This window comes from Scardinius erythrophthalmus, assembly GCF_964197995.2.
Source record: "Scardinius erythrophthalmus genome assembly, chromosome: 20".
Lineage (NCBI taxonomy): Eukaryota > Metazoa > Chordata > Actinopteri > Cypriniformes > Leuciscidae > Scardinius > Scardinius erythrophthalmus.
In genome coordinates this window covers 32,744,682-32,770,839 of record NC_138240.1, presented here as the reverse complement: position 1 = coordinate 32,770,839, position 26,158 = coordinate 32,744,682, and the positions used below count along the sequence as shown (strand labels likewise).

General features: G+C 38.8%; 1 protein-coding gene across 1 annotated transcript in view; it reads right to left on the bottom strand.

Moving 5' to 3' along the window:
* prkg1l (protein kinase cGMP-dependent 1, like) overlaps positions 1–22,716 on the bottom strand; it is a gene marked incomplete at both ends in the record, with an annotated part of 39,466 nt that extends 16,750 nt beyond the window's left edge. The window contains 5 exons of the mRNA XM_081348238.1: positions 1,017–1,122; positions 8,849–8,962; positions 14,575–14,741; positions 14,834–14,951; positions 22,533–22,716. Of these exons, the coding sequence (XP_081204364.1) occupies positions 1,017–1,122; positions 8,849–8,962; positions 14,575–14,741; positions 14,834–14,951; positions 22,533–22,716 (689 nt within the window). The remainder of the gene's footprint in view (positions 1–1,016; positions 1,123–8,848; positions 8,963–14,574; positions 14,742–14,833; positions 14,952–22,532) is intronic.
* Between the last annotated feature and the right edge of the window lie 3,442 nt (positions 22,717–26,158).

Below are 26,158 nucleotides of genomic sequence, written 5' to 3'. Positions count from 1 at the left end.
AGTACAAGCTAGTTGAGGAACACTGCATTTGATGTTTTACAGTACTGTCATTTCTTTTCTATTTCATAGCTAATTATTTTAGCTTTGATTCAAATAAACCTATGTTGTGATTGTACTGTAGTGTTTTGCATCAATATATTACAAACTTTGTTAAATGATTCCACTGTGTCTGTAGTATTCTCTCTACTACTGCAGTACTTTTACAGAGATGTATTTACTGTACATGTAGTGCCATAATGAAACCTGTATCACCTATTTTGTTCTACAATATTTAATGATTGTATGAACAATGACACAGTGAAACTATCGGTTGCTTGTGTGTGGGTGATCTATAGTTATGTTTCAATGGTATTTCACAGTAAATTTGTTTTTTGAACCAATGATTGTGCAAGTGCAAGATTTCTTTAAAGATGTGAATGCACAATGCAATGTTTTGAACATTAGACAGCCTGTGTTACAAGTGCTAACCGTTTTGAGTTTTGTGTCTAGAGTTTTGAAAAATGACATCAAGGTTCTGAAAATAGTAGCAAAGTTATTGTAAAAAACTGTAATATGCTTTAAGGCAAACCATGTGCAAATTCATAAGTTGACAGCATTTGCTGATATTTATAGCATATTTTCTCCTTAAAACTGCAGTGAACCAAAGACTGTCTCAAAAACACGCTTTGAAATCGCTGGTGTTTCTGACGTCACAAACTACCTTGTAACCAATCAGATCAACGTGTGATTGTCAACGAGTGGATCTCTGAGCTGAGTGAGTGAGTGGAGGCGGGGCTCATTTGAATATTCATAGAACCGCGTATACTAAATGAGGCAAGGCTGTAAATTTACATTCAAGCTACTTTAAGGCATGAAGTTTTTTTGTTTTGTTTTTCAAGGAAAAAACTTTACATTTTGTCATTTTGGTGATCAAAGATACAATTATTGACTAGACGGGGACTTTAAAGTCTACTCAAGAAGACAAAAGTGTAAAATCTTTTAAACATCTATATGAAAATGTTGATCGTGGCATTTACCTGCGCAGGAATTGCAGAGACTGAGTGATAGTGATGAGGCTTCTTCTCTGCATGACCCTGTGAAACACTTGACCTTCTATCACCCACAGTCTGCTGTTCACAAGAGCTGCAGAGACAAACACACATTCACACTGAATCTCAAGCAGACAGTTTACCTGTGGTGGATAGACATGTAAAGACAGACAAAGAAATTGATATGGATGGTACGACCTGCATTCGAAAAACAAGTTTGAGATCCTTGCAGAAAAACCAGACCAGCATGGACTGGCTATTGGTATTATATGAAGTTGCCAGGAAAATTGTGAAAATCACTCACACACACACACACACACACACACACACACACACACACACACACACACACACACACACACACACACACACACACACACACACACACACACACACACACACACACACACACACACACACACACACACACACACACACACACACACACACACACACACACACAATAATGAATAGAATGATAATTGACAGATAGTTGGTCAATTGATATTAATTTGTCAATAACTACATTGGCCAGGCTGAACAAGAAGAGTGTTATTTAACCTAAAAATATATAAAAAGAGAATATACCTTGTCGATGGATTAAAAAATATTTTTGTTATTTTTAAGTAAATATTATACAGAATAACGGTTAATAATTTAATACATTTTGTGTGCATTTTGTTGTTTTTAAAGTTTAGGTATATCACCATTATAATGGCCTTATGCTCTCTAGACATCAGTATCTGCCACTGGAAAAACATACACTATTGCAAGTTTAGCATAAACAAATGTACAAGTGAGAATTTTTATTAATAAAGCGCAAGTGAATTCTTAATGAACCTTATGCTGACCTGCTTCTACAAAATTCCATAAAAAAGAGGGATCAGCTGAAAATAGAGTTCACCCCCAATTCATTCTCCATCACTTCCTGTTCCTGAGACCCCCTTGAATTAGTAATGTCACAGATTAATTGACTTTGCCGCCATTAGGAAGAGAAACACTGCAATCTGTCTCCTCTGCTCTCTCCTGATACCTCTGTCTACCTCTCTTTTATTCCTGTCCTTTTCTCTGCGAGATCTCTGTGGTATAGCTGAGAATTTATGAGAAAAATCATTGAATCATTGAGCACTGACCTGCAATAAACATCACAAACACAGATATGACTGTGAGACACTGAAATGCGATTGTTGCATCCATTTAAATTCTAGAAACCATTACAGAATAAAGCAACAATCTCTATTTGATTTTACATTACTAGCTATTTGTGAAGGTTTATGGTTGACTTCTATTTGACTCCAAACATTAGAATCCAAAATAATAATAATAGCAGTGGAGTTATAATTTATGGATTTGATCACCTTTCAGTAAAGTGCATGACTCACTCTGTCACTCTTAATTCAATGCCACAATTCCCCCTGTGTTTTGTGTTCTAGGACTTTTATTTTGAACTTCATGTTCTGTTTCTTTTGTACTGCTGTTTTTCTTCCTGTGTTTAGTTCCTGTTTATCTTTTGCTGAATTATCTTTCAGTGAAAATTTAATAGACGTCTAACCATAGCCCAAGAATAGACTAGTCATCGATTAGATAACATGTCAAAAGAAACGAAACCAAACACATTGTAATCACTGTTGACTTTGCTTTACATGATGGAATCTCACAAGTTATTTTGTCAAAAACGACATGTAACCAAATTCAAGGTTATTTTGCCTAGAAGTGGGTTACTCGTAGCCGGACTATATCGGGTCTATAGTTAACCTAGACGGTGAAATGATGGCTATTGCTTGCTGGGTACTAACATACCACATACTCCTGAACAAAATATTCTCATGACTCCTGAACAAAATATTCCATTACAGTTTAGTAGTAATGATTTCATGAAGTTCTTCACTGAGAAAATAGAAAACATCAGAACCACAATTGTAAACGTTCAATCCTCAATCGCGCCTTATAATTCAGCCTCAATTATCACCCCGCAAGAACAATTACAGTGCTTTACAACTATAGAACAAAAAGAGTTAAATAAACTTTTTACTTCATCTAAAACAACAACATGTTTACTAGATCCTATACCAACTAAACTATTGAAAGAAGTGTTACCTGTAGTGGAAGAGCCTCTCCTCAATATTATTAACTCGTCTTTATCTTTAGGTTATGTTCCAAAAACATTTAAACTGGCAGTTATAAAACCTCTCATTAAGAAACCACAATTAGATCCGAATAATCTAGTAAATTATAGACCCATTTCAAATCTACCTTTTATGTCTAAAATACTAGAAAAAGTTGTGTCCGCTCAACTGGGCTCTTTCTTACAAGAAAATGACGTCTATGAAAAGTTTCAGTCTGGGTTCAGGCCGCATCATAGCACTGAAACTGCGCTCGTTAAAATCACAAATGATTTACTTTTAGCTTCTGACCAAGGCTGTATCTCAATACTAGTTTTACTTGATCTTAGTGCTGCGTTCGATACTATAGATCATACAATACTCTTAGATCGATTACAAAATTATACTGGTGTTCAAGGACAAGCATTAAGCTGGTTTAGATCGTATTTATCTGACCGCTACCATTTTGTTTATTTAAATGGAGAAAAATCGATCATAACTCCAGTAAACGATGGAGTGCCGCAGGGATCTGTGTTAGGCCCTCTATTATTCTCAATATATATGCTGCCACTTGGAAATATTATAAGGAAACATGGAATTAGTTTCCATTGTTATGCTGATGACACTCAAATCTATATTTCATCACGGCCGGATGAAAATGCTAAATAACACACTTGACAGAGTGTGTTAAAGATATAAAAGATTGGATGACGCGTAATTTTCTTTTATTAAATCCAGACAAGACAGAGGTACTACTTATCGGTTAAAAAAACCACCCACAAAACCTCTCACAATACAACTTTAACATAGTAGGATGTCCTGTTACTTCATCCTCTACAGTAAAAGACCTGGGTGTTATATTAGACTGCAACCTGTCTTTTGAAAATCATATTTCATATGTAACAAGAACAGCCTTTTTCCACCTTAGAAACATTGCTAAGCTACGTAACATGCTATCAGTTTCTGATGCCGCCGCTAGAGTTCTAACTAGATCAAGAAAATATGATCATATTACACCGATTTTATCATCACTACATTGGTTACCTATAAAGTCCCGTATTAATTACAAGGTATTGCTACTGACTTATAAAGCCCTAAACGGCTTAGCTCCAGTCTATTTAACGGATCTTCTATCGCCCTATAATCCATCGCGCTCTTTAAGGTCACTAAATTCGAGGCTTTTGGTCATACCTAGGATATCCAGATCCACCAAAGGAGGGAGAGCATTTTCACATTTAGCCCCAAAACTCTGGAATAGTCTTCCGGATACTGTTCGTTGCTCAGACTCGCTCTCCCAGTTTAAAACTAGATTAAAGACGCATCTCTTCAGCCAGGCATTCATATAATACTTTTAATCTTACAGTTAAATCCGACCTCTAGCATATAAACGCCAGAGGAGAACTGGCCCCCGACTGAGCCCGGGTTCTCCCAAGGTTTTTTTTTTCTCCATTAGGTCACCTGATGGAGTTTTTCGGTTCCTTGCCACTGTTGCCTTTGGCTTGCTCAGTTGGGGATATTTAATTTAATTAATCAATCAACGATACTATTGATCAGCATTACCAAACGTAGACGTTCCACTAGAAACAAACATTGATGTATTGTTCTAATTTATTGCTGTGAAGCTGCTTTGATACAGCCTGTGTTGTGAAAAGCACTATATAAATAAACTTGACTTGACTTGACTTGACATACCAAGATATGGTAAAAGTAGAAAGAGTGGTATGCTAGTATGCAGTTCTGAATTCAGCATTTGTTTCCACAGCTTTTTTCCATAGTTACCCTTGTTAGTCTCCATAGTGATTCATTTCCCACACCTGTAACTTGTTAGTCTCTTGTTATCCTGTGTATATCTACCCCTGTGTTTCAGTTGTCTTTTGATGGTTGTTGTCTTTGCACATGCTTGTAAAGATGTTGCGCTTATTGGTCCCTGTTTGGATTATTTTCATATCCATTCCTCTTTGGATTATCTTGGTTTATGTTTTTGGTTAATAAACTGCTGCAATTAGATCCTCTCCTCTCCTCTACCCTGCGCTACTGTAACATTGGTTCCTGACTTCTTGTTCAAAACATTTTAATTCAATTCAGCCTGGAGTGCGTTTCCCAAAAGCATTGTTAGCCAACTATGAAGTCTACTGGTATCGACATAATATGCGACCATAGTTGGCTTTGGGAAACTATGGAAGCTTGTTTACGCCACAGAATAAAAAATAAAAAATAAAAAAGGTAATTGTGACTTTTTATCTCACAATTCTGACTTTTTTTCTCAGAATTGCATGCAATGAAGTCGCAATTAATGAGTTATGAAGTCAGAATTGCGTGATTTTAAAATCACAATTCTGAGAAAAAAAAATTCCCCTAATTGGACATAACTCGTAACTCTGACTTTATTTCTCGCAATTGCAAGTTTATCTCACAGTTCTGACTTTATTTCTACAATTCTGATTTTATTTCTCGAAATTGCGAGTTTATATCTTGCAGTTCTGACTTTATTTCTACAATTCTGACTTTATTTCTCGAAATTGCGAGTTTATATCTTGCAGTTCTGACTTCTACAATTCTGACTTTATTTCTCAAAATTGCGAGTTTATATCTTGCAGTTCTGACTTTATTTCTCGCCATTGCGAGTTTATATTTTGCAGTTCTGACTTTATATCTTGCAATTCTGACTTTATTTCTCGAAATTGTGAGTTTATCTCGCAATTCTTAATTTATTTCTAACAATTGACTTTATTTCTCGCAATTGCGAGTTTATATCTCAGAGTTCTGACTTTATTTCTCGCCATTGTGAGTTTGTATCACACATGAAATCAGAATTGTGAGATAAAAAGTCACAATTATCTTTTAAATTGTTTTATTCTGTGGCAGAAACAAGCTTCCCTGATTGAGAAAACTGTTTATCTTTTACTTAGACCTATAGAAGAGATCAGGTTAGACAGCGAAGATCAAAAAAGAAACAGAGAAGAAGAAAAAAAGCAATTACAGGCTGTCACCAAACACAAGACCTGAACAAAGCTGAAGAAAAGAGTTGAGGAAAGCTTGAAGAGAGTCTTGAAATAAATAGGGTATAAGGGTGGAAAAAGCCTGAAAATTCAGAAAAAGAGACTGAGAGTGGGAAAATAAAAGAGAAATGCAGAATTGGAAAAGGACATGACACATTGACACACAATCAAGTCTGACATTCTCTGTCGAAGAAAAGAAAGATCTGGTAAAAAATTATATGACTTGATTGGATCCTCCATTCACTTTCAATCCATCATTTTAGCTCATTCTCTTTCTTTCAGACCTTATTCCTTGTTTTTTATGCTATATTAAAATTAATAGGTCTAGCTGATGTCCCTGTGGCTCAGAATGGGCTCAAGAGAGTATGTGAAATAAGAGAGAGAAGAGGTGTTGAGAGAGTCATAAATCAAAGCATGCTGTGGGGGATACGCCTCAAAGAATGAACATTAATTCATCTACCTGACAAAGATATCATCTTCAGGGTTGGAGAAAGACACACAGAAATGACTAATTTTCTCTACAGAACCCCTTTTTTTTTAACATGCAATCAATGTGTTTACATGTAAATAACAATAATAATATTCGCTGTGACATCTTGCAATTCTGTGACTTTGTGTTTCACAACGTGACTTCACAATGTGACTTTTTCTTACAATTACCTTTTTTAATTTTTATTCTGAAGTGGAAACAGGATTCATATGATACAGCTGCATTTTGTATTAAAATTAAGAGGTAATATTTTCCAAAATTACCAAAGAAAACTAGTGTAATAAGACTTGAAGGATCAACATAAAAATCACAACCATGTGGGTTTTGTAGATCTGTCCATTCAATATGCAGTATGTTTTGTGGACTCTAGTGTAGTGTGTTGTAGGCTGAGAATTGATGTGATTTTTCCTTTGATGTCATATTCCCCTGATCTCTCAGTACAGCTTCAGATGGCGGAAGGTTGGGAATACTCTGATTACCCAGACACACTCAGAGCATCCCAAGTGGGATTAAACTGGGAAAACATGACATATGTAGCACTACTACACTCATTATATGAACAACTTTGGAGTACATTTTCTACAAAATAATTTTCAAATGAGATCTTTACTATCTCAACTGCTTCGCCTGGGCAACAATACGAATAAATTGACTTTTTTTCAACTCTTCTGCTTCTCAGATCTTTTTTCCTGAAAAATAAGACACAAACCTTAGTAATCTCATATACTGTCTAATTTAAAGTTAACATGAAACTGAAGTTGCGATCATCTTTTCTGTCCTATTGTGACGTATATCTGTTTGAAACAGCTTTTAGAACAAGAACAAATGTAGGGCAGGACTTGAATTTGTTCACAGGGAATTGATTGGATGGTTGTGGTTTGCTATTGGTGGATCTCATATGAGTGACAGGTTGCCCCGCCCTCACACCAGTTAACACATTATAAGAGAAGATATGTCATTGCAAGAGGGAGGAGAGAGAGGTTATTTTGATTAAAGATTAAAAGGGCACATATTAAAAGAAATAATTATAATGATGTGCATGGATAAATTATTTAAATAAATACTGCAATAATAATAATAATAATAAATAAATAAAAAAACAGCAAGAATTATCCATTTTGAATATATGGTGACTTTAAAGAGTTTCAGAAGAGATCTCAAACTGATTTGAACAAACCCCCAAAGTCTGTAATCAAAAGACAGATTTCTCAGTATGAACTAAAAACTTCCAAAACCAAATGATATGATCTATACTATCAACAGTCATTTTATATCTCTTTACTCCTACTGTATGTCAACAACTGCCTCATTTATTGACAAATGACTCCATTAAGCCCTCTGAGCTCTGCGTGTGTGAGTGAGTTAATCTGTCACAGGTATTATCTGTGACAGAGTGTGAGTTTGTGTGTGTGTGTGTGTGTGTGTGTGTGTGTGTGTGTGTGTGTGTGTGTGTGTGTGTGTGTGTGTGTGTGTGTGTGTGTGTGTGTGTGTGTGTGTGTGTGTGTGTGTGTGTGTACAACTATCTTTGTGAGGACCAGTTTGAGTTTTAGACCATTGGAGTGAGGACAAAGAGAGTAAAGTGAGGACATTTTGGCTGGTCCTCACTTTCTGTGACCCCTTTAAAGGCCTGTTTTAGGGATAAGGTTATAATGAGGTTAAAGGTCGGTTTAGGGTCAGGGTTCGGGTTAGGCACTTAGTTGTGATGGGTAAGGTTAGGGTAAGCGGCTAGAGATTGAATTGTGTCAATGAATGTCCTCATAAAGATAGATATACAAGAATGTGTGTGTGTGTGTGTGTGTGTGTGTGTGTGTGTGTGTGTGTGTGTGTGTGTGTGTGGGTGTGTGTGTGTGTGTGTGTTTGTTTATATTACATTGTGGGAACCAAATGGCCCCACAAGGGTAGTAAAACCTGAGATCACCTCCATTGTGGGGACCAGCCAGCGGTCCCCATGAGGGAAATGGGTTAATAAACATACTAAATGATATTTTTTTGAAAATGTAAAAATGCAGAAAGTTTCCTGTGATGGGTAGGTTTAGGGGTAGGGTTAGTGTAAGGGGACAAAATATACAGTTTGTACTGTATAAAAACCATTACGTCTATGGAGAGTCCCCACAAAGATATGTGCGCCTGTTTGTGTGTGTGTGTGTGTGTGTGTGTGTGTGCGTGTGTGTGTGTGTGTGTGTGTGTGTGTGTGTGTGTGTGTGTGTGTGTGCAGACATGTGTCAATACCTGTGACAGTAGTGGAGCAGGTGTGGTTATGAATGAGGGCCAGTTCTTCAAACATCATCCCCGGCTCAATGATGTGCAGCCTCTGGCCAGCTCTGGATACCTCCAATTTTCCCTCTGTTAACAAACACACATACATACACACACACCTCAAGGTTGCCGGGAGAGACAGGTGTTGAGTGACAGTATGCCTGTCACATAGACAGATGATCTGAATCTGACCCATCACCGATTTGGCACGGAGAAGCCCAGAGCCAAAACAATCTGGCACATCAGGACAAATACTGCCCTACTTCTTAACAAATCACGGATGGGGATTATCACAGCTCACGGACAGGTATTGATGAACACTTTAATGGATGGTGATAGATCTCTTCTCCTGCTCTCCATCCTTTTTTTTTTTTCACTTGCAACCTGGGTATTTAGACACACACTGAGATTTTAAAACTCATTCCACCTCACATAACCAGCAGGAATGTTTTCTCTCACTCTATTTTCCCAGAAGCAGGTCAGTCTCACTTCTCTTGCTACCTGCCTGGTCCTGCAAATGCTATGGGAGGTGCATACTAATTACTGTGCCTCAGTCAGAGAAAGGAACAGAACAAATGATTGTCTGAAGTCCACTTGAAATGTTAGTCAAGTGTCTTACACCAATGACAATTTATTTTTATGACCGTTTTGCACCTTCTCTTCAACCTTTAGAATTAAACAGGATATTTTTGATACTGTATCTTTAAGAATTCTATTTGACTCTTTGCTGCTTGTTCTTGTTCTGATTTTAATCAGAATAAAGCACAAGTCTTTATTTTAAATGAAGTTGGACTAACAGATATATATAATTAGAATGCAGCTTGGCTTCGTCCAACATGTATAAAATCATTCAAATTAAATGTACATGCAAATAAATATTAATTGTTACAGAATTTTGCACCATTGGCATATTACTGTAATGTTTCCTGTCCTGTGTTTCCCTTGTCTTGTGTGCACTTTTGTTATTTCCTGTTCTGTGTCATGTTTTGTAGTCCTTTGTAGTTTTTCTTGCTTATTAGGTCTCCCAGGTGTTTCTAATTAGCCACACCCCCTTGTTATCTTTTTTAGCTTGTTTGTCTGTGTATTTAAACCTCTGTGCTTCAGTTGTTGGTTGTCGGTCAGTTGTTGGTTGACTACAGAACGAGCCAATGCACATTGGCGTGCGAGATCTGCATCTCGCGCCCCGCCCCGAAGCGTGGGTATAAACTCGGAAGCGGAATGCAACTCCTTTTGTTTTTCACTGAGGAGCCGAGATTGTGGTGGCCATACAGCGATGGTCAGGGAACGAGATCCTTCAGGGAACAAGAGTTACATACGTAACCGAGACATAACCGAGACGTTCCTTTTCAGTCAGTCACGTTCGATGTTACGTCGACGTGCCGTTGTAATTGGGATCCCTATGGAAAACACCACGGTTGCTGCCATTTCCAGTGCCCTGAGCAAGCTTCTCAGACCCCCTACTGACTGGGGCGAGTTCGAACTGTTCGAACAGGGAGAGTTTGAACTGTTGTTCCGATATAAACCACACAGAGGAACTCTTCAATAACACTGGGAAAGCTTGCCTTTCCAGAGGAGAGGGACGCTGCAGAAGCCACATCCTACCCGAAGGGATGCAACATGTGGAGGATACACATATGGACTGGCAGGTAGGGGCAGTACAACATATGGAATGTCACTGGGGTGGCTCCTGCCTGAGAAGGGGGAGACTACACCGGACAGTGACGGCAGAGCTGACTCTGCCAAGGGAAAGGCACAGGCTTACTGCAGGGAGCTGATCGTGAAAGAATACACATATGGGATCTCCGCAGGGATCACAACTAGGGGTTTCATCAACTAGTCGGCTGTCACAACCACTAGTCGGCGCTGTCGGCCCTAATCGACTAGTCGGAAACAAAATGGCGTCAGGCGTTGAGGTACCTATGCGTCCAAAACGGTCAAGGTCATCCTATGTGTGGAAATACTTCACAGAAAATGTAGACACATCAGAGGGGATGCCCTGGCACACCTGACTCAGCTGGTAGGAGAGGATGAGGAACAGCCTGCTACGGGTAAGTTTAGAACTAACATTGAAACGCGACACATTCAGAATTAATAAACTTTTAGTAAACTACAGAACAGCGCGAGCGGGAAGCGCCGCACCTCACGCGGGCAGGGCTTATATGCTCCGAGAATGGACACTGCACTAGTGATATAAAACGCACACAGTCTGTTAAGGCTTAACAGTTAAGCAATACTTTTAAGGTAGTCTAATATTTTTCTGACTAACAAATTACTGACACAGTAAAGGGTAGATTTAAATAAAGAAAAATGAAATTTAAATAAAGAAAAAACTAAATTTAAATAAAGAAAAACTAAATTTAAATAAAGAAAAACTAAATTAAGTTAAATTAAAAACTACATTAATTTAGATTGATAATAACGGGTAAAAAGACTAATACATTTTGTTTCTATTATTCTATTTTCCACAATGTCAAAGCAACGCAGCTTAACCCAAAACACAAGCTCAGGCATGCACTTCGGTCCATACAAACTCCGCTGTTCTGCGCTCTAGCCAGAGACCACTCCCGTTGCTGGAACACTTACTGTATTTCTAGCATGCACGCGTTTTCTGCGTGGCTCGAGCCGCGCCTGAGACGCGTGTCTTACGCAGGCAGTGTGCAAACTCCAACCTGTTAAGCTGAGACGCTCACGCCACGCAGCCAGTGTGTCGCCGGCTATACAAAAATATAGTGGTTCAGTAACCTACGTCAAACTTGTATTTGCCTATACATGCTTAAATGATATTTGCTTAAAGATGCAATGAAAAATGCACAGTAAAAACTATATGCAAAACTCAGAGTTGTGATGTTGACAATGTTATTGTCTGAGGCTAGCCATGTGGCAATGTTTATCTGCAACGTTCACTGATGCGCGTGGTGTGGCGCGGTTCATAACAATGTTTTAATTACAAGAATGTTTTTAATGAATGCTGCTGTTTTTGTATTAACACATGTTGATGAAAAGAATAACTGATGAATTTATTTATAATTTTATTTCTGAATTTCAAAAATACATTTCCAATGATTCACCAGAACTCCTTCCTCTATGTCTTCCTTAACAATGCTCAATGCGTTAATGCGTCAATTTAATGAATAAATAATTTAACAACTAGTCGACTATTTGTCGACTGTTATGCAAAACTAGTCGACTAGCAAAAATCAGTAGTTGTGAAACCCCTAATCACAACATATGGGACCCAGTCTAGCACAGGTTACACAAGCATACGATTACTAGACCTGGTTCTGGACGCTCCGCTACGTCCGACTGCCGAAGTGTGCGGAGGAACTCCACAGGGTTTGCCTTGGTCAGGAACTCGACTGGAGCCAAAAACGCACGTATCCGTTCCATGTGGAGGGGAGTGGCGCAGCAAGCCGACACTAGAACAGGAACTTCGGTGTTACTGGCTGGTTGAAGCAAGCACACGGGAAGAAACCGGCTCAACGCGTAGGCTATAAAACCTAGCGAATGTGTTAGGTGTCGCCCAGCCTGCAGATCTACAGATATCTGTCAGAGAGGCGCCGTGTGTTAGCGCCCAGGAAGAAGCGATACTCCTAGTGGAGTAAGCTCTCAACCAGAGTGGGCAAGGCACACCTTGGGCTTCGTAAGCCAAGGCGATGGCATTCACTATCCAGTGGGCCATCCTCTGCTTGGAGACAGCCTATCCCTTCTGCTGGCCTCCGTAACAGACAAAGGTCCTGAGGCTTTGCGTTCTGTTCATGTATAGGCGCAAAGCACAAATGGGACAGAGAAAAGCCAGGGCTGGGTCTGCCTCCTCCGAGGGCAACGCTTGCAGGTTCACTACCTGGTCCCGGAAGGGAGTGGTAGGAACCTTGGGCACGTATACGGGCCGGGGTCTCAGGATCACATGAGAGTTAGCTGGGCCGAATTCCAAGCATGATTGATTGACCGAAAATGCAAGCAGGTCCCCTACCCTCTTGATGGTGCCCAATGCAACCAGGAGTACTGTCTTACAGGACAGAATTTTTAACTCTACTGATTGCAAAGGCTCAAAAAGGATCGAAAGGACCAGAGACAAATTCCAAGAGGGTATCGAGAGTGGGTGAGGTGGATTTAATCCTCAGGAACATGATGATCGGGTCGTGCTTTCCCAGTGATTTACCATCAACTGCATCATGATGTGCGGCGATAGCAGCAACATACACTTTAAGGGTGGAGGGAGACAGCCTTCGCTTCAGCCCTTCTTGCAGGAAGGAAAGCACTGCTCTGATCGAGTAAGTTCGGGGGTTCTCCTGGTGAGTAGAACACCATTCAACAAACAGGTTCCACTTCAACGCACAGAGGCACGTTTTGGGTCAGGTTTTCTGTCACGGGTGGTGTGGGAGAGACTCAACACATGAATAACACGAAGATGATGAAGAAGGTAGACAGGCTTTAATTCCAACGAGGAAACTCCAACACGGAACATCCAAAACACAACAACACAGAGACGAGACCCAACTAAAACACACCAACTGAACTGAACTTAAGTAGGGGAGATAATGACACGCACACACCTGAACACAATGACGAAATCAAATCAGTGACCATGACGACAAACAAGGCAGGGAGAAACGGTGACACCAAGCTTATGAACGGATAAATTAATCAAGGTCCCTGACCATTTTAATCTGTTTTTAAGCATTTGTGCATTGATTTCATCACAGTATTGTCACATATATCAGATTTTGCAGGGAGTCTGTTATTGCTGGTGAAGGAAACATTTAACTTTACTAAAAGTTTAAAGGGGGTCGCACACCGGACGAGAAGCGTCGTACCACTCCACGTCTTTAAAATGCAAACACATTATTTTCTATGAGTGTACACACACCGGCAGCCACATTCGGTGTCTGCGGCGCCCAGCTACAGCTCAGTACCCTGTTTAAAATACTGCCGCACCACAGAGAACAATTTACATAGTTTTATATTAAATTTTCTGAATATTTGTCTCAAACCGTCGTTAATGTACATACTGACTTCACCCTGTGATGCAAGATACATTTAGTTTTACATTCACTTACATAAATCAGATGCGTGGATGAAAATTGCTGATGTTATTGGATTTTCAGGTGAGATTCTCAATTAACGTACGCCTTGAGGGAAAGTGTTCAGAAGGCAGACTCAGACACAATTGTATTTATAATTGTACAGTACAATCATAACATAGTACAGACATTATCTTAATAATGTCCTTAAACAAAACAATATTGCTGGCCATAAACTGAGAAAGTACTGTTCGGTGTGTGATACCTCGAGTTGTCCTAGACGCGATGTGGTGCTGCGCTTCTTGTCTGTTTTGCTACCCCCTTAAAAGTCAGGCTGTGGCCAAAATGATTATTATATTTGTCACTTTGGTAAGAGAGATGAAGGGTAACTAGGAGCTTAAAGAAAAAGATGAACAGTACCATAACATAAGCACATCTCACTGCAATCCATAAAGAAATAAATAATTCAAAATAAGCCTGGAGGCATGACTAGACTTCGGCTAATAATGAGTGACTTTTGAGCAATAGGTTATAAGAAAACCATGTAAGCACTGGGATCTGTGAATGTTCAGACATGCTCACAAATCAATATGCAGTATCAGTCCAAAGAAAACATGTACCATTCTGAGAGGGATTATGAGGTGAGAACAACTCTTGCATTCTTGCACTCTTCCTCACCTTCAACAATGTATGCCTGGGTTCCATTATCCCCTTCCTGGACAAAACACACACCCTGTTTGAGCGTGATGGGATAGGCAGAATCCACCAAACACAGCATCTGATCCCTGTCTAGATATTTCATGCACTCATTTTCTGCTAAAGCCGATTCTATCAGCCTCTTTGACCTGAAAGAAATAAAGATAGACAAAAAGTTACACTGGGGAAATCTAGCACTAGGAGACATGAGTATGTGTTAAAATTTTAGGAGGGTTCTTACTCTTCACTCTTGCTATGACTGATTGGCGGGTTTTGTAAGACTAGTTTTGGCTCCATGGTTACTGAATCTGTAACCAGAGCTTTTCTCCTCACTCTCAGGGAAGAAGCACGTTGTTGACCTAAATGCAAATGAAAAGAGAGTAAAGATGAATACCGGTAATGAGATGTTTTTATAAGATAAAAAAAGACTGGGTAATCACATCTGAACTCTGAGCAGTGTGTTGATGTATACTGCATATAAAAATGTTTGCTTTTTCACAGATAATTTTGGTTGCACTGATGTATTCTTCTTTCGTTCTTGACTTTGTCTATTGGTATTCAGTAGGTTGTACTTTATAACAGTTTAAAATATTACTTAATTTAAAACTCAATTAACATAAACTTCAAATGCCAGTAACAATTCAAAATGTGTGTATGTGTGTGGAACCATGCAGTCCAGTGTTTGCACTCTTAGATGCGACAACTTAGCCACAGTAATGTTCATAAGGAACATGTACTAAGGAAACCAGAATTAGAAAAGTCTCCTAAGGACCAACCATTACATCGCTGTGTAACCTATCAAAAAACAGTCACTGGCAATGTGGAGGGGCTTCAACGGGAGTGACAATGTTGAGCTGCTAGAGTTCGCAAAGTTTATCTTTATGCAAATACGAAGTGATTCAGCAACCACCAATGCAAATGAATACAAAGGCCCTGATGCATTGTCATTTATCTGATAGCAAGTTGGCGTCGCTAAATACAGGTGAAAACGGGGCATAAAACATTTTGAGCTTGTCCACTTTCGACCATTTCCAGAGCTATTTGAAAACACATTCAACCGAATTGCTTTTGTAGTGTATTTAACAAAAGGCCACCTACGCGTCGCCTACTGACCTAATACATAATCATTGTGGGACGTGCTGTAAGAAAACGCACCAAAACATTATGCAATTCAAACTTTGCTGCATTGTAGCAAAACACATGGATTACAAACGAAATTGCAGCTGCTTTCTTTATCCTTTTCAGTTGCTTCCTTTCTGATCACACACAATCCACGTAACATGGGTTTGTTCAGTCAATAGTGTTTGTACAATAAATCCTTGCTACCTAGAAAGTGATGTAGAGTGACAAAATAAGAGGGGAGTGTCACAAAGAAATTCAATCAGAAGTGGTCACAGAAGACATGCATTTTAATAGGTGGAAACAGTACGTCTCGGCTGACCACTTGTGATCGGAGGACTGAAAATGCATCTTAACACCAGGTGGAAACAGGGCAGAGAAGTTCACACCATCCATTCCCAGAAGAGATATGTGTGGAATATAAAAGATATTTTGAAGAATGTTGGCAACTAAAAAATATTGGACTTCAAATATATGGTAAAATAAAATTCAAAATATCTTTTATCATCCACAGAAGAAAGTAAGTTGTGGCCTTTCATATGCTAGAAGGTAAAGTGAGTAATATCACAGGGGTAAGTTTCTGGCATTTTGATGAAAGATTATGACAGCAAAAAATTGCTAGTGAAATTATTTAAAAATATATTGCTAAGCATGCAATAGAAGCGAATATGACATGTCCCTGCACTTTCAATAAAACGCAAATTCGTCCGCTGTTCTTTTCTTTGGGCAAGTGTGTTTTCTTTTCTTTGGGCAAGATTCAAATTCAAAGAGACGAGATAGTCTATGCATGACCTGATGATTAATTATCCAAATTGAAGCGATGTGAACATTATGGAGCGCTAAAGTCTCATGTAAAGTATGTTTCTTTCATACTGGAAGCCAGAGAGCGCTCTCTCCCAGAAACTTCAAAACGGACGCGTAGAAGTAATAACTTATGACTTTTAGAGGATATCCCTTATATAGCCATAGGTAGCAGACAAGGGCTGTGTCCAAAGTCGCATACTGTCTTGTGTAGGTACTTATTTTGAATAAGTATTACTACACAATCACAAAAAAAAGTACATTCTATATAGTATGAATGTGTGTAGTATGTAATCCAGACGTACTACAGAGGAGCGGGAGCAGGCGGAGTGGATATGTGTGGCCCAGACACATAAAGACAGAGCCATTATGGACAGTGCATCACTCTCTGGGCTACGCTCTGGAATTTCCCTGTCGAGAGCAGGCTCAGGGACTTTACTTTCTAGAGCAAACTCTGGAAATTCACTGACTGGAACAGATTCGGGAATTTCAAAATGGAACGGACTCGCTGATTACTCCCACTGTGGAATTTCAGTCTCGGGAACTGACTTGGGAATTTCCCCCACTGGAATGGACTTAGGAGTGGACTCTGGATGTGGGGAAGATTTCTTCAGAGCCACCTGGATGGGAATAAACGCAGGACTTCTGCTACCAGGTCAACGCTGTTCGAAACCATCTTCCGGGCTCGAGGGAAGACTGGAGGAATGAATGAGATGGTTCCGATGTTGATGGATGTGGAGCGTTCGGTCGCAAGTTCGGGGTGAGCTGGAGCACCCAAACGCTCTCGGTATGGGACTGGATGAGGGTTTGTATTGTCCTTTAAATTCATCATGAAATGATGACACCATGAAATCCGAACCATTTAGCCAGAGGACGTAATTAATATAATCAAATAAAGGCAGTGGTTCTCAAACCTGTCCTGGAGTACCACCAGCCCTGTTCATTTTTGGATGTCTCCCTCATCTATCCAACCTGATTCAACTCATGAGCATGGGTGTGTCAGATATAGGGAGACATACAAAATGTGCAAGGCTGATGGTACTCCAGGACAGGTTTGAGAACCACTGAACTAAGGGTGTATAACATTCTCCAGGAGCAAGAATTTAAAATAAATCATCATCCAGTCCCATCCAAAAGCAGGCATTGAGCGTAGAATCGCTCCTGCTCACCAGATGGGAATATTCCAAAAACTCCTCCACATAACGCTCTAGAGGTCAACCATTTGACAGATGGTGTACAGAAGATTGTCCTCAGCCTGTCTTCTTCTGTCAGCCAGATCCATGCACTGAGTCTTTGTAGGTCCTGGATCCTGTCACGGTGGATGGCTGTAATTAAACGACCGACGAAGGAGATATGCAAAATAGTTTTTTAATCCATGAATCAAAATAATAAATAGAAGAACAACACAACCACGTACACATTGACATGAAACAATCCAGGACAAAGAACTAACAGAAACTGAGGACTTAAATACACAGGGCAAACAAAAGAGCTAACAAATTAATTAATGAGGGACAGGTCAATAGGATGAATCAAATAAAACACATGGGAAAACTGGGTCAAAGGAAAACAGAAACTGAACATCATGAAAACTAAGACAAGACAGAACATAACCCTGACAGTGACATCGCAATCATGTTGCATTGTGGTCTATGGATCTGCCTGAAGTGTACATATTGAGTAGACTCACTCCCTCTGTCAAAATCGAGGGGTCGAGGGTCTGTCCAAATAAACTCCCTCGCCCACTTGATGAAGTTGAACGCAGCCTTTATTATAGTATATAAACTATAAAACATGTTTTCTGCCTAATTCTCTGATAGCACTTTTTTTTTTGCATTGTATAAAATCCATGATGACTCAATGCAGAAGTGTTTGTAGTACATAAACAGTCACAAAATTGTCATATAAGAAATAATATTACAGAATACAAATTAGTGGTTATTGTTCAGCAGTGTATTTGATTTAATTAAAAGCGAGAGATAGGAAAAAATGAAAGCATGTCAGTTAGACAAAGGTCAGGAAATACTTGCATATTACTGACTTGAAATTTCTCCACATATCTGCAGAAGAAACCCAGTAAACACTGTCATGTTATCTTGCGTTCTGAGGCGGATACCTGGTGTTTGGGAGTGCAATCGTGTGAGACGCTTCTGGGACTGGCAGGTAATTATAGTCAGCCACTTTGATGACAGACTTTGGCTTAGGCATTTCGGAGTGAAAAAAAACAACATTTGATATGCTGTGCAATAAAAGGGTTCCCTGGTTAGTCCAGTTATCCAATCACATCCTCTGTTGAGGAAAAGTCACATGAGGTTTTTTTTGTTGCACATCAATAATGAGTAATTTGGTAAATGTATTATAATTTATGCGCATGTCTTCTTATCGGGTAAAAGAAAAAAAGAAAAAAAACTGCAAATGTTTTTAAACGCATTTTTGAAATATTATGTGCATCTTGCCGTTTCCAGCACACATTTTTTATGTGATATCACAACATTTTCATACAAGGTGGAGTAGTGAGTAGTGACTGCTATTAGTTGATTATTTGGTACAGTAACTAAACAGAATTTCATTAAATTTAGAGACAACATGTCACAATGTTTACATTGTACACTAACTGGCTACTGTTTTTATTAGTGCTTGACACAAATTTCACAATTTAAATTAATAAGCTTGTGTTTTGATTTCGATCTTGATTCAATATCGATTCATTTGAATAAATATAAGGTAGCTACAGTAGCTACATGTGTTAATTTTTCTCAATTAAGGAAACAAGTAATAAAAACTCAGTGAGTGTTTTAGCACAATTTTCTCACGTCATGGGATCACAACACTAAGAGATAGTAAATCTTTTCCTGGATTTTTTTTTTGTGCGTTCCCGAGATTAGACCTTCCTTAACATAATGCCGAAAACCCGAAGTCTCTGGGTGGTCTGGTTGAGGAGTAGATAGAAGTGCAAGATTGGTGCGCACAGACGCACAGAACAGAAATCATGAGTTAACAAGCGCAATTTTGTCCGTAGGAAAATTGCGCTAAAAATCTCTCAAGCAATGTTGTGAACATTAAAGTCCCCCTGTAGTCAATAACTGTACCTCTTAAAACTCATCGGTAATCACTAAAATTACGTTTAAACATTTTTTCCTGAGAAAAAAATATATTCTTAATGCCTTAAAATAGCTTGTATGTAACTCTACACCCTTATATTAGCAACGCCTCCACTCACTCACACCAGCTCAGAGATACACTCGGTCAACTTTACTGTATAAACGCTGCACACTGAATTTAATTCAGCCATACTGTATATGTTTGAACCAAAAACTGATTCAGAAGAAGTGGAAGAGTGAATTATACAGGCTCGTCTACAAGTCGATGTATCAGAATGTTAATGTGTTTAATGTATCGCTCTCTACAACACCGGACACATAATGGTAATTGATATGATTAGCCTTTTGCTTGACTACGTTATCAAGCTAATAATGTGATGCTAATGTTACACAAACCATGTTCCCGTTCGCCATCTCAGAGTCAAAGAGCACCTTCTAAAAAACAGTCTTAGGTAAACGCTTTAAACAACTCGGAACATCAGTGGAGAAAAGCATAGTTCATCATAACATCGTAATATACATCATATACATAATCCACCTGCTATATTGCTAAATGTACACGGTTGTTCATACCAACAGTAAAATATGTAAGGGATAATGTATAGAGAGGCGGTTGTTATAGCGAATAACAAGCCCGACAGGCTGAACGAGACCCCGACGCGAAGCGGAGGGGTCTTGACAGCCTGAAGGGCTTGTTATTCGCTATAACGACCGCCTCTCTATACATTATCCCGCTTATTACATGGCTACCTACAAAATAAATAAATAATTTGACACGAATTATTGATTTAAAAAGGAGTTTATTGATTTAAAAACGATTGTATTGCTTCCGCCAAAGAAAATAGTCCGTTCCGCGTCCATAGCAACGCGCTGTTTTTCATGGCAACGGTCTGTTATACTCCGCAGCGGTCTGTTATAAAGAAATAACAGACCGCATTCTACATTGGAATTCAGACAAGCCATGTAATAAACCGGGATAACCTGGCTTCTCTTGAGACTTTTGAGAATGTCTTTGGTTCACTGAAGTTTTAATGAGAAGATACTTAATAATGTTGAATTATGAATTTGCTCATGGCTTGTCTTAAAGCATATTAAAAACCACATAGACAGACAGATAGACTTGATTTTCACCACAGGGGGTCTTTAATATGCTTTTTTAATAGCGTAATAATATTTTAAATTATATGATTCAAAATATAATACGTAATACAGTGCATATATTTAGCAAAATACTCCTCTATTTATTTTTTCTAGATAACATCCTGTTTATCAAATGGGTTTTTCTGAGGTAAATGTAACATTGTGTTTACAAGCTGTATTATTGACCTCTTTCCGCGGTTGAAACCCTGATTGAGCGATTACATGCTATGATGATACATTCAGGGCCGTTTCTAGGCATAGGCAAACTAGGCGGTCGCCTAGGGCGCAAACAGCTGGGGGGCGCCAGTGAGAGCCCCTACCACACCAAGAGATTTTTTTCTCGTCCAAGCGAGTGGAAGAAAAATCCTTCTTTTTATACATTTCCTATAATGGAGCATATATTTGCACTAAGTGCCTGTCTTTTTGGCAAAAAGACGCCCATCTCTAAATATCTACAGTGGCCATAGGTCGTAGGGCGTGAAGTGCTTGAAAGTAGCTTTAGATGCGTTCGACCGAAGTTCGAATCCGCCTTTTGCCGAACTCGCTCTTCTTCTCCCTTTTCCAAACACATGAGATGTAAAATTTATAGCCTAACATAAAGGTCTCTAGCGTTATATTTTGCCAACGAACTAAAATCGAAATCGTGATATGGCTTTGTGCCTTTATAAAACAGCACAATACTTTAATTAAGTAGCCTATAGGCATTCTGTTTATGCTGCGTGATTTAAAGAAAAGTGCGCACTTTGCTCACGCGATCAGAATGGTGATCTGGTGTTTTCTCCAAAATAAAAGCTAAAGGGTTTATTTCTTGCAAGTGAAGAAATTAGGACAAAAGTATTGTAATTTTCCTATACTATAGTGTAATGTAAAATATACTTTTGAAATATTCATTTTAATTTATACAGTACATATTATTGGCTATATGGATTTTACGTCATAGGAATACTTATATATTTGCTCTTAATTTTTAGCTCTCAAAGTGCATCAGATTGATGCATTAATTTAACCTTAAAATGTACAAAATTTTCTTGCGGGGGAGCATGCCCCCGAAACCCCCTAGAGGGACAGAGGTCCACCCAACATAGTTTCACAAAATCCTATGGGAGAGAACGATCATTTATTAACTTTACTCCAGCATAGTGCAACAAAGTCCTTTTAAGTGAGTAAAACTGTTAATGCCAAATTTTAATTGGGGGGGGGGGGGGGGGGGTTCCTTATTACTCAATATGAATCTTGCCTAGGGTGCCAAAAAGGCTAGAAACGGCCCTGGATACATTTCTTTAAGTTGTAGGCCTACTGTATCTTTCAACATACCTTCTGATGTTCATTCGTGTTAATTTACTATTAACAAGTAGTAAAGAGGAAGAGATGATCGGTTCACGTCCCGCTTGAGCGCCAAAACGGTTTTTATTGTTTGAATTTCGTAATAAAATTGACATAATTTGAAAGCTGAGACTCTGTTTCATATAAAAATAACCTGCTCTGTCTTGTCTGTCGATGTCAGTGTCCCATTTGCATCTCGATTTTTCATTGTGTGTGAAAATGGATGTGGCGTCAGAGCGTGAAAACAGTTTAATTTGCGTCAGCCACATTTTAACACAGATTTTAAAAAATATATTTTTTATTATTATTATTTATAATGTTTGTTATTGTTTTTTAATAATTTATATAAAAACGTATATTTTAAAAAAATCGGAGAAAAAACTATCAAGTCAAACTTTATTTCTGACTTAGCCTATAGCTTAAAAGACATTTAAAAAATAAAACGTCTTTCAGTACCAGCAGTGGCAGCTGAGATGCCTGGAGCGGCGAGGCGCAGACGGTCGAGCTCCCCCTGCAGTCGTCGTATCAAATCATCTTTAGCGTCCAGTTCAAGCTCCAGCTCGTCGATAAGAGCATCTCTTTGCCGTAACTCCTCAATCTTCATCTGAAGTGCGAACTGAAGATCTCTGAGAGTGCCCATGAGCCCTATATATAAAGAGAGATAGACTGGGACTGTGGAGTGAAATAACTGAACAATCCAAATAAAGTAATGGCAGACAAAACTCAAGTTGCTCTGCAATATTTGAAGTCTTTAAAGCTCGACGACTGTAATAGCCTATTAAGGTGCAAGCAGCGCTGCATAATAAGCCATAAGAAGCTACAACAAAACCAAATTTAGCCTATTTTTAATTTGTTTAAATATAGTATAGCAGAAGAAGACATTTACCTGAATAATACGATCGAGGAACATGGGAATTACAAAGACGGCAAAGGCGATTTTCCCTCAGGAATTACAGCTGGTCAGCTTGTGGAATCGCTTACTAGAGAAATCCAGAGTGTGAATGTTTGAATCATGTCTTCACAGCACTCGCGGTGATATGAGTGCGTGTGTGTGTGTGTGTGTGAGAGAGAGAGAGAGAGAGAGAGAGAGAGAGAGAGAGAGAGAGAGAGGGGGGGGGGCTGTATGTAGGAGGGCTCATTCTAATAATTAGCCTACATTTAAGGAGAATTAAATACTATGACCACAGTGTTTAGGGTAGACGACTTGCATAAACTGATGACACAAAATACTCGGTTTTCATTGCATTCAATCTTGCATTCAAGTCCCCATGAAATCAAATATTTTTGTTTTTTTGGCTTTTAGTATGAATATGTCAGCTATACTGTTATCTCTAAGCTATAGTGCTCCAAAACAATGACACAATTCGCATTTAGATGATATGCATTCAAAACTTACTTCTGCCAATATGGATCAATGATTTTGATGACACTTCAGCTTCTCATCAGATTTTCTGTCCAATCAAATGCTCACTAGAGTCTGAAGTGTCCCGCCCCCTACATTATACATATACGCTGAAGCTGCTAAAATCGGTCACTTGTTCACACAGTTACGATTTTACACAGTGAATGGCACATAGTGCACTATATAGGGGATAGGGAACGATTCAGACAGTGTAAATATTTTTGGAGCGAATTAAATCGGGTTTCACGTTAGTGTCACGTGAAGTGATATCACAGAGCAGATCAAAATATGCGCGAGTCGCCGCAGACCAGAAAACGTATCGGACCCATTTGAATTCTGCACAGAGTGCTATATTTTAAAGAAATATGGAGGAGATTATGAGGAGAAACGGTTAGAGCTCAACGGCTCTGGTCAAGCTGTGATATAAACAAAACGCTATTGGCTATTTTACAAAAGGGGAGGAGCTGTTTGATATGTCCCGCCCTGTCTTCCTGTTTCAGTGGAAATTACCATAGACAGTAAAAGAAATGGACACAGCGACCCCATTGGATTCAACGGAGAAAAGTGAAGCAAATTAGAAGCACTCACTTCCTGATGGCTGAGCGTACTGCGCAGACTCAAACTGATCTTGACGACGTAGATGTGACGTGAGCAACCCGTCTGTCTCCTAGTAGCTGTGCCAAGAGAAATCTGAATCATTCCCTTCCGAAACTTGCAGAGACGGAGAGCGTGAGTAGGAGCTGTCCATGAGCTAGGAGCAGGAGAAACTTTTGCTAAGTATTCTGATTAATTACTTTGTCATTTTGCCTCCACGTCCCCCCGATTGCCCGCGAGCTTCTCCTCCTGCCCGTACGGTAATCTCTCTACTGTGCGACAGAGAGTCGCGTGGTTATGATGCAATCGTTAGCCTATTTTTTACAAAAACTGCTTTTACGAGGCCATAACGTAAGATACAAGGTAATGGAGCCTTTTATACATTTTCGTGTTTCTTTAGAAATAAATAAAGGACAAATGGAGTCTTTAAACGCCTCAGATGTAAAGTTATTCGCTGTCAAAGTGACTCCAAAATGAATGGGAGTCAATGGAATGCTAACAGCAGGTGATGGTCCGCTAATCAATGGTGGCCCCCGGGGAAGCTTCAGTTTTGGCTGAAAGATTACCCCCTTGGATATTACATCAACGCATTAAAGCTGCAGTCTGCAATTTTTCCTCTTTATGTGCATTGTGCCTCCGCATGGCACAGCGCGGATGAATCCAATGTTTTGAGGAGAATGTGCGGCTGTCAGTGTGGATCCAGCCGGTGTGGGGACTGTCGTTCGCAATCACAGATTATACTTTTTGAAGTATCATGACCAACATGAGAATTTTCACCGGAAAATGTCGTCTGAACAAGTTGTTCTGACCAACTAAGGGGAAAAAAGCATTGCAGTAAATCGCGCCGATTAAATCTAATGATCGCTTATCAAATCACGTCAAACCGTGCAAATTATACTTTGTTTTCAAATTGTTAATGTTAACAACATCAGCATTGCGTGACTACATTTAATGCCCTTCCGATATTTGTCCTTGTTTTTGCATGGGCCGTTTGCTGTCTCTTTTTTTCTCCCAAGTCTGAAGTTTGATTATATCAAGCGCTGTGAGAAAAGGCTATAAATCTCCACCTCCAGCATCTTCACACTCATAGCCTACTAGCCGAGACTCTTCTTTATATGTACAAATGTGACGTAATTACCGCGGAAATCCACCAGTACCACTGGAATTAAAAACATTATTATAAGCTTACCATTTTGAATCGAGCTACAGCAAGTTTTGAACACTGGCTGGTTATGTACTTGCTCAAAAATTTATTTTGGATAATTTTTAACCCAAAAAAGCTACAGACTGCAGCTTTAAATAATGCTGCGCGTTTCAAGGCACTCCAGATGATTTATCAATGCTGAAAACATGTGGCATGATGTAGCTATATAAACAGAGTAGGACATTGATATAATTTGCAAAATAGGCATTTGGCTCGACTGTTTTAATATAAACTTTAAAAAAAAAATGTGTTCACAAAAGTTGGGCAAATTATTTTATGCTTCTTAAAGGAGCACCAAGCATTTGTCTCTTAATAAAAACAATTTTAGGCTGAAATAAATAATTTTCTATAAAAATAAAAAAAAAAAATAAAAAAAAGGTTTTAAAATGAACAAGTCCTTGCGTTTGGGGTTTTTAGGCCATTATAAATCATATATCATAAGTAATTCCTTTAGAAGGATATAGTAACTTGAGTCAATAATTACATGTGGATTACCATGATCTTCACTTTAGAATTAATTATGCATTATTCACATTAGTGTAGGGCGGGACCTGATTTTGTCAACTCTGGTCCATGGCGAATTGAATCTGATTGGATGGTTGTGGTTTGCTATTGGTCGATCTCATGTGAGTGACAGGTTGCCTCACCCTCAGGCCAGTATACAGGTCATCAGAGAAGAGAATGTCGTTGCAAGAATTTTGCAAGGAATTTATTTTGATTAAAGATTATGAGGCACACGAATAAAAAAAAAAAAAAATATATATATATATATATATATATATATATATATATATATATATATATATATATATATATATATATATATATATATATATATGTTCACGAATAAATCATTTATAATGAATAATGAAATATTAAAAA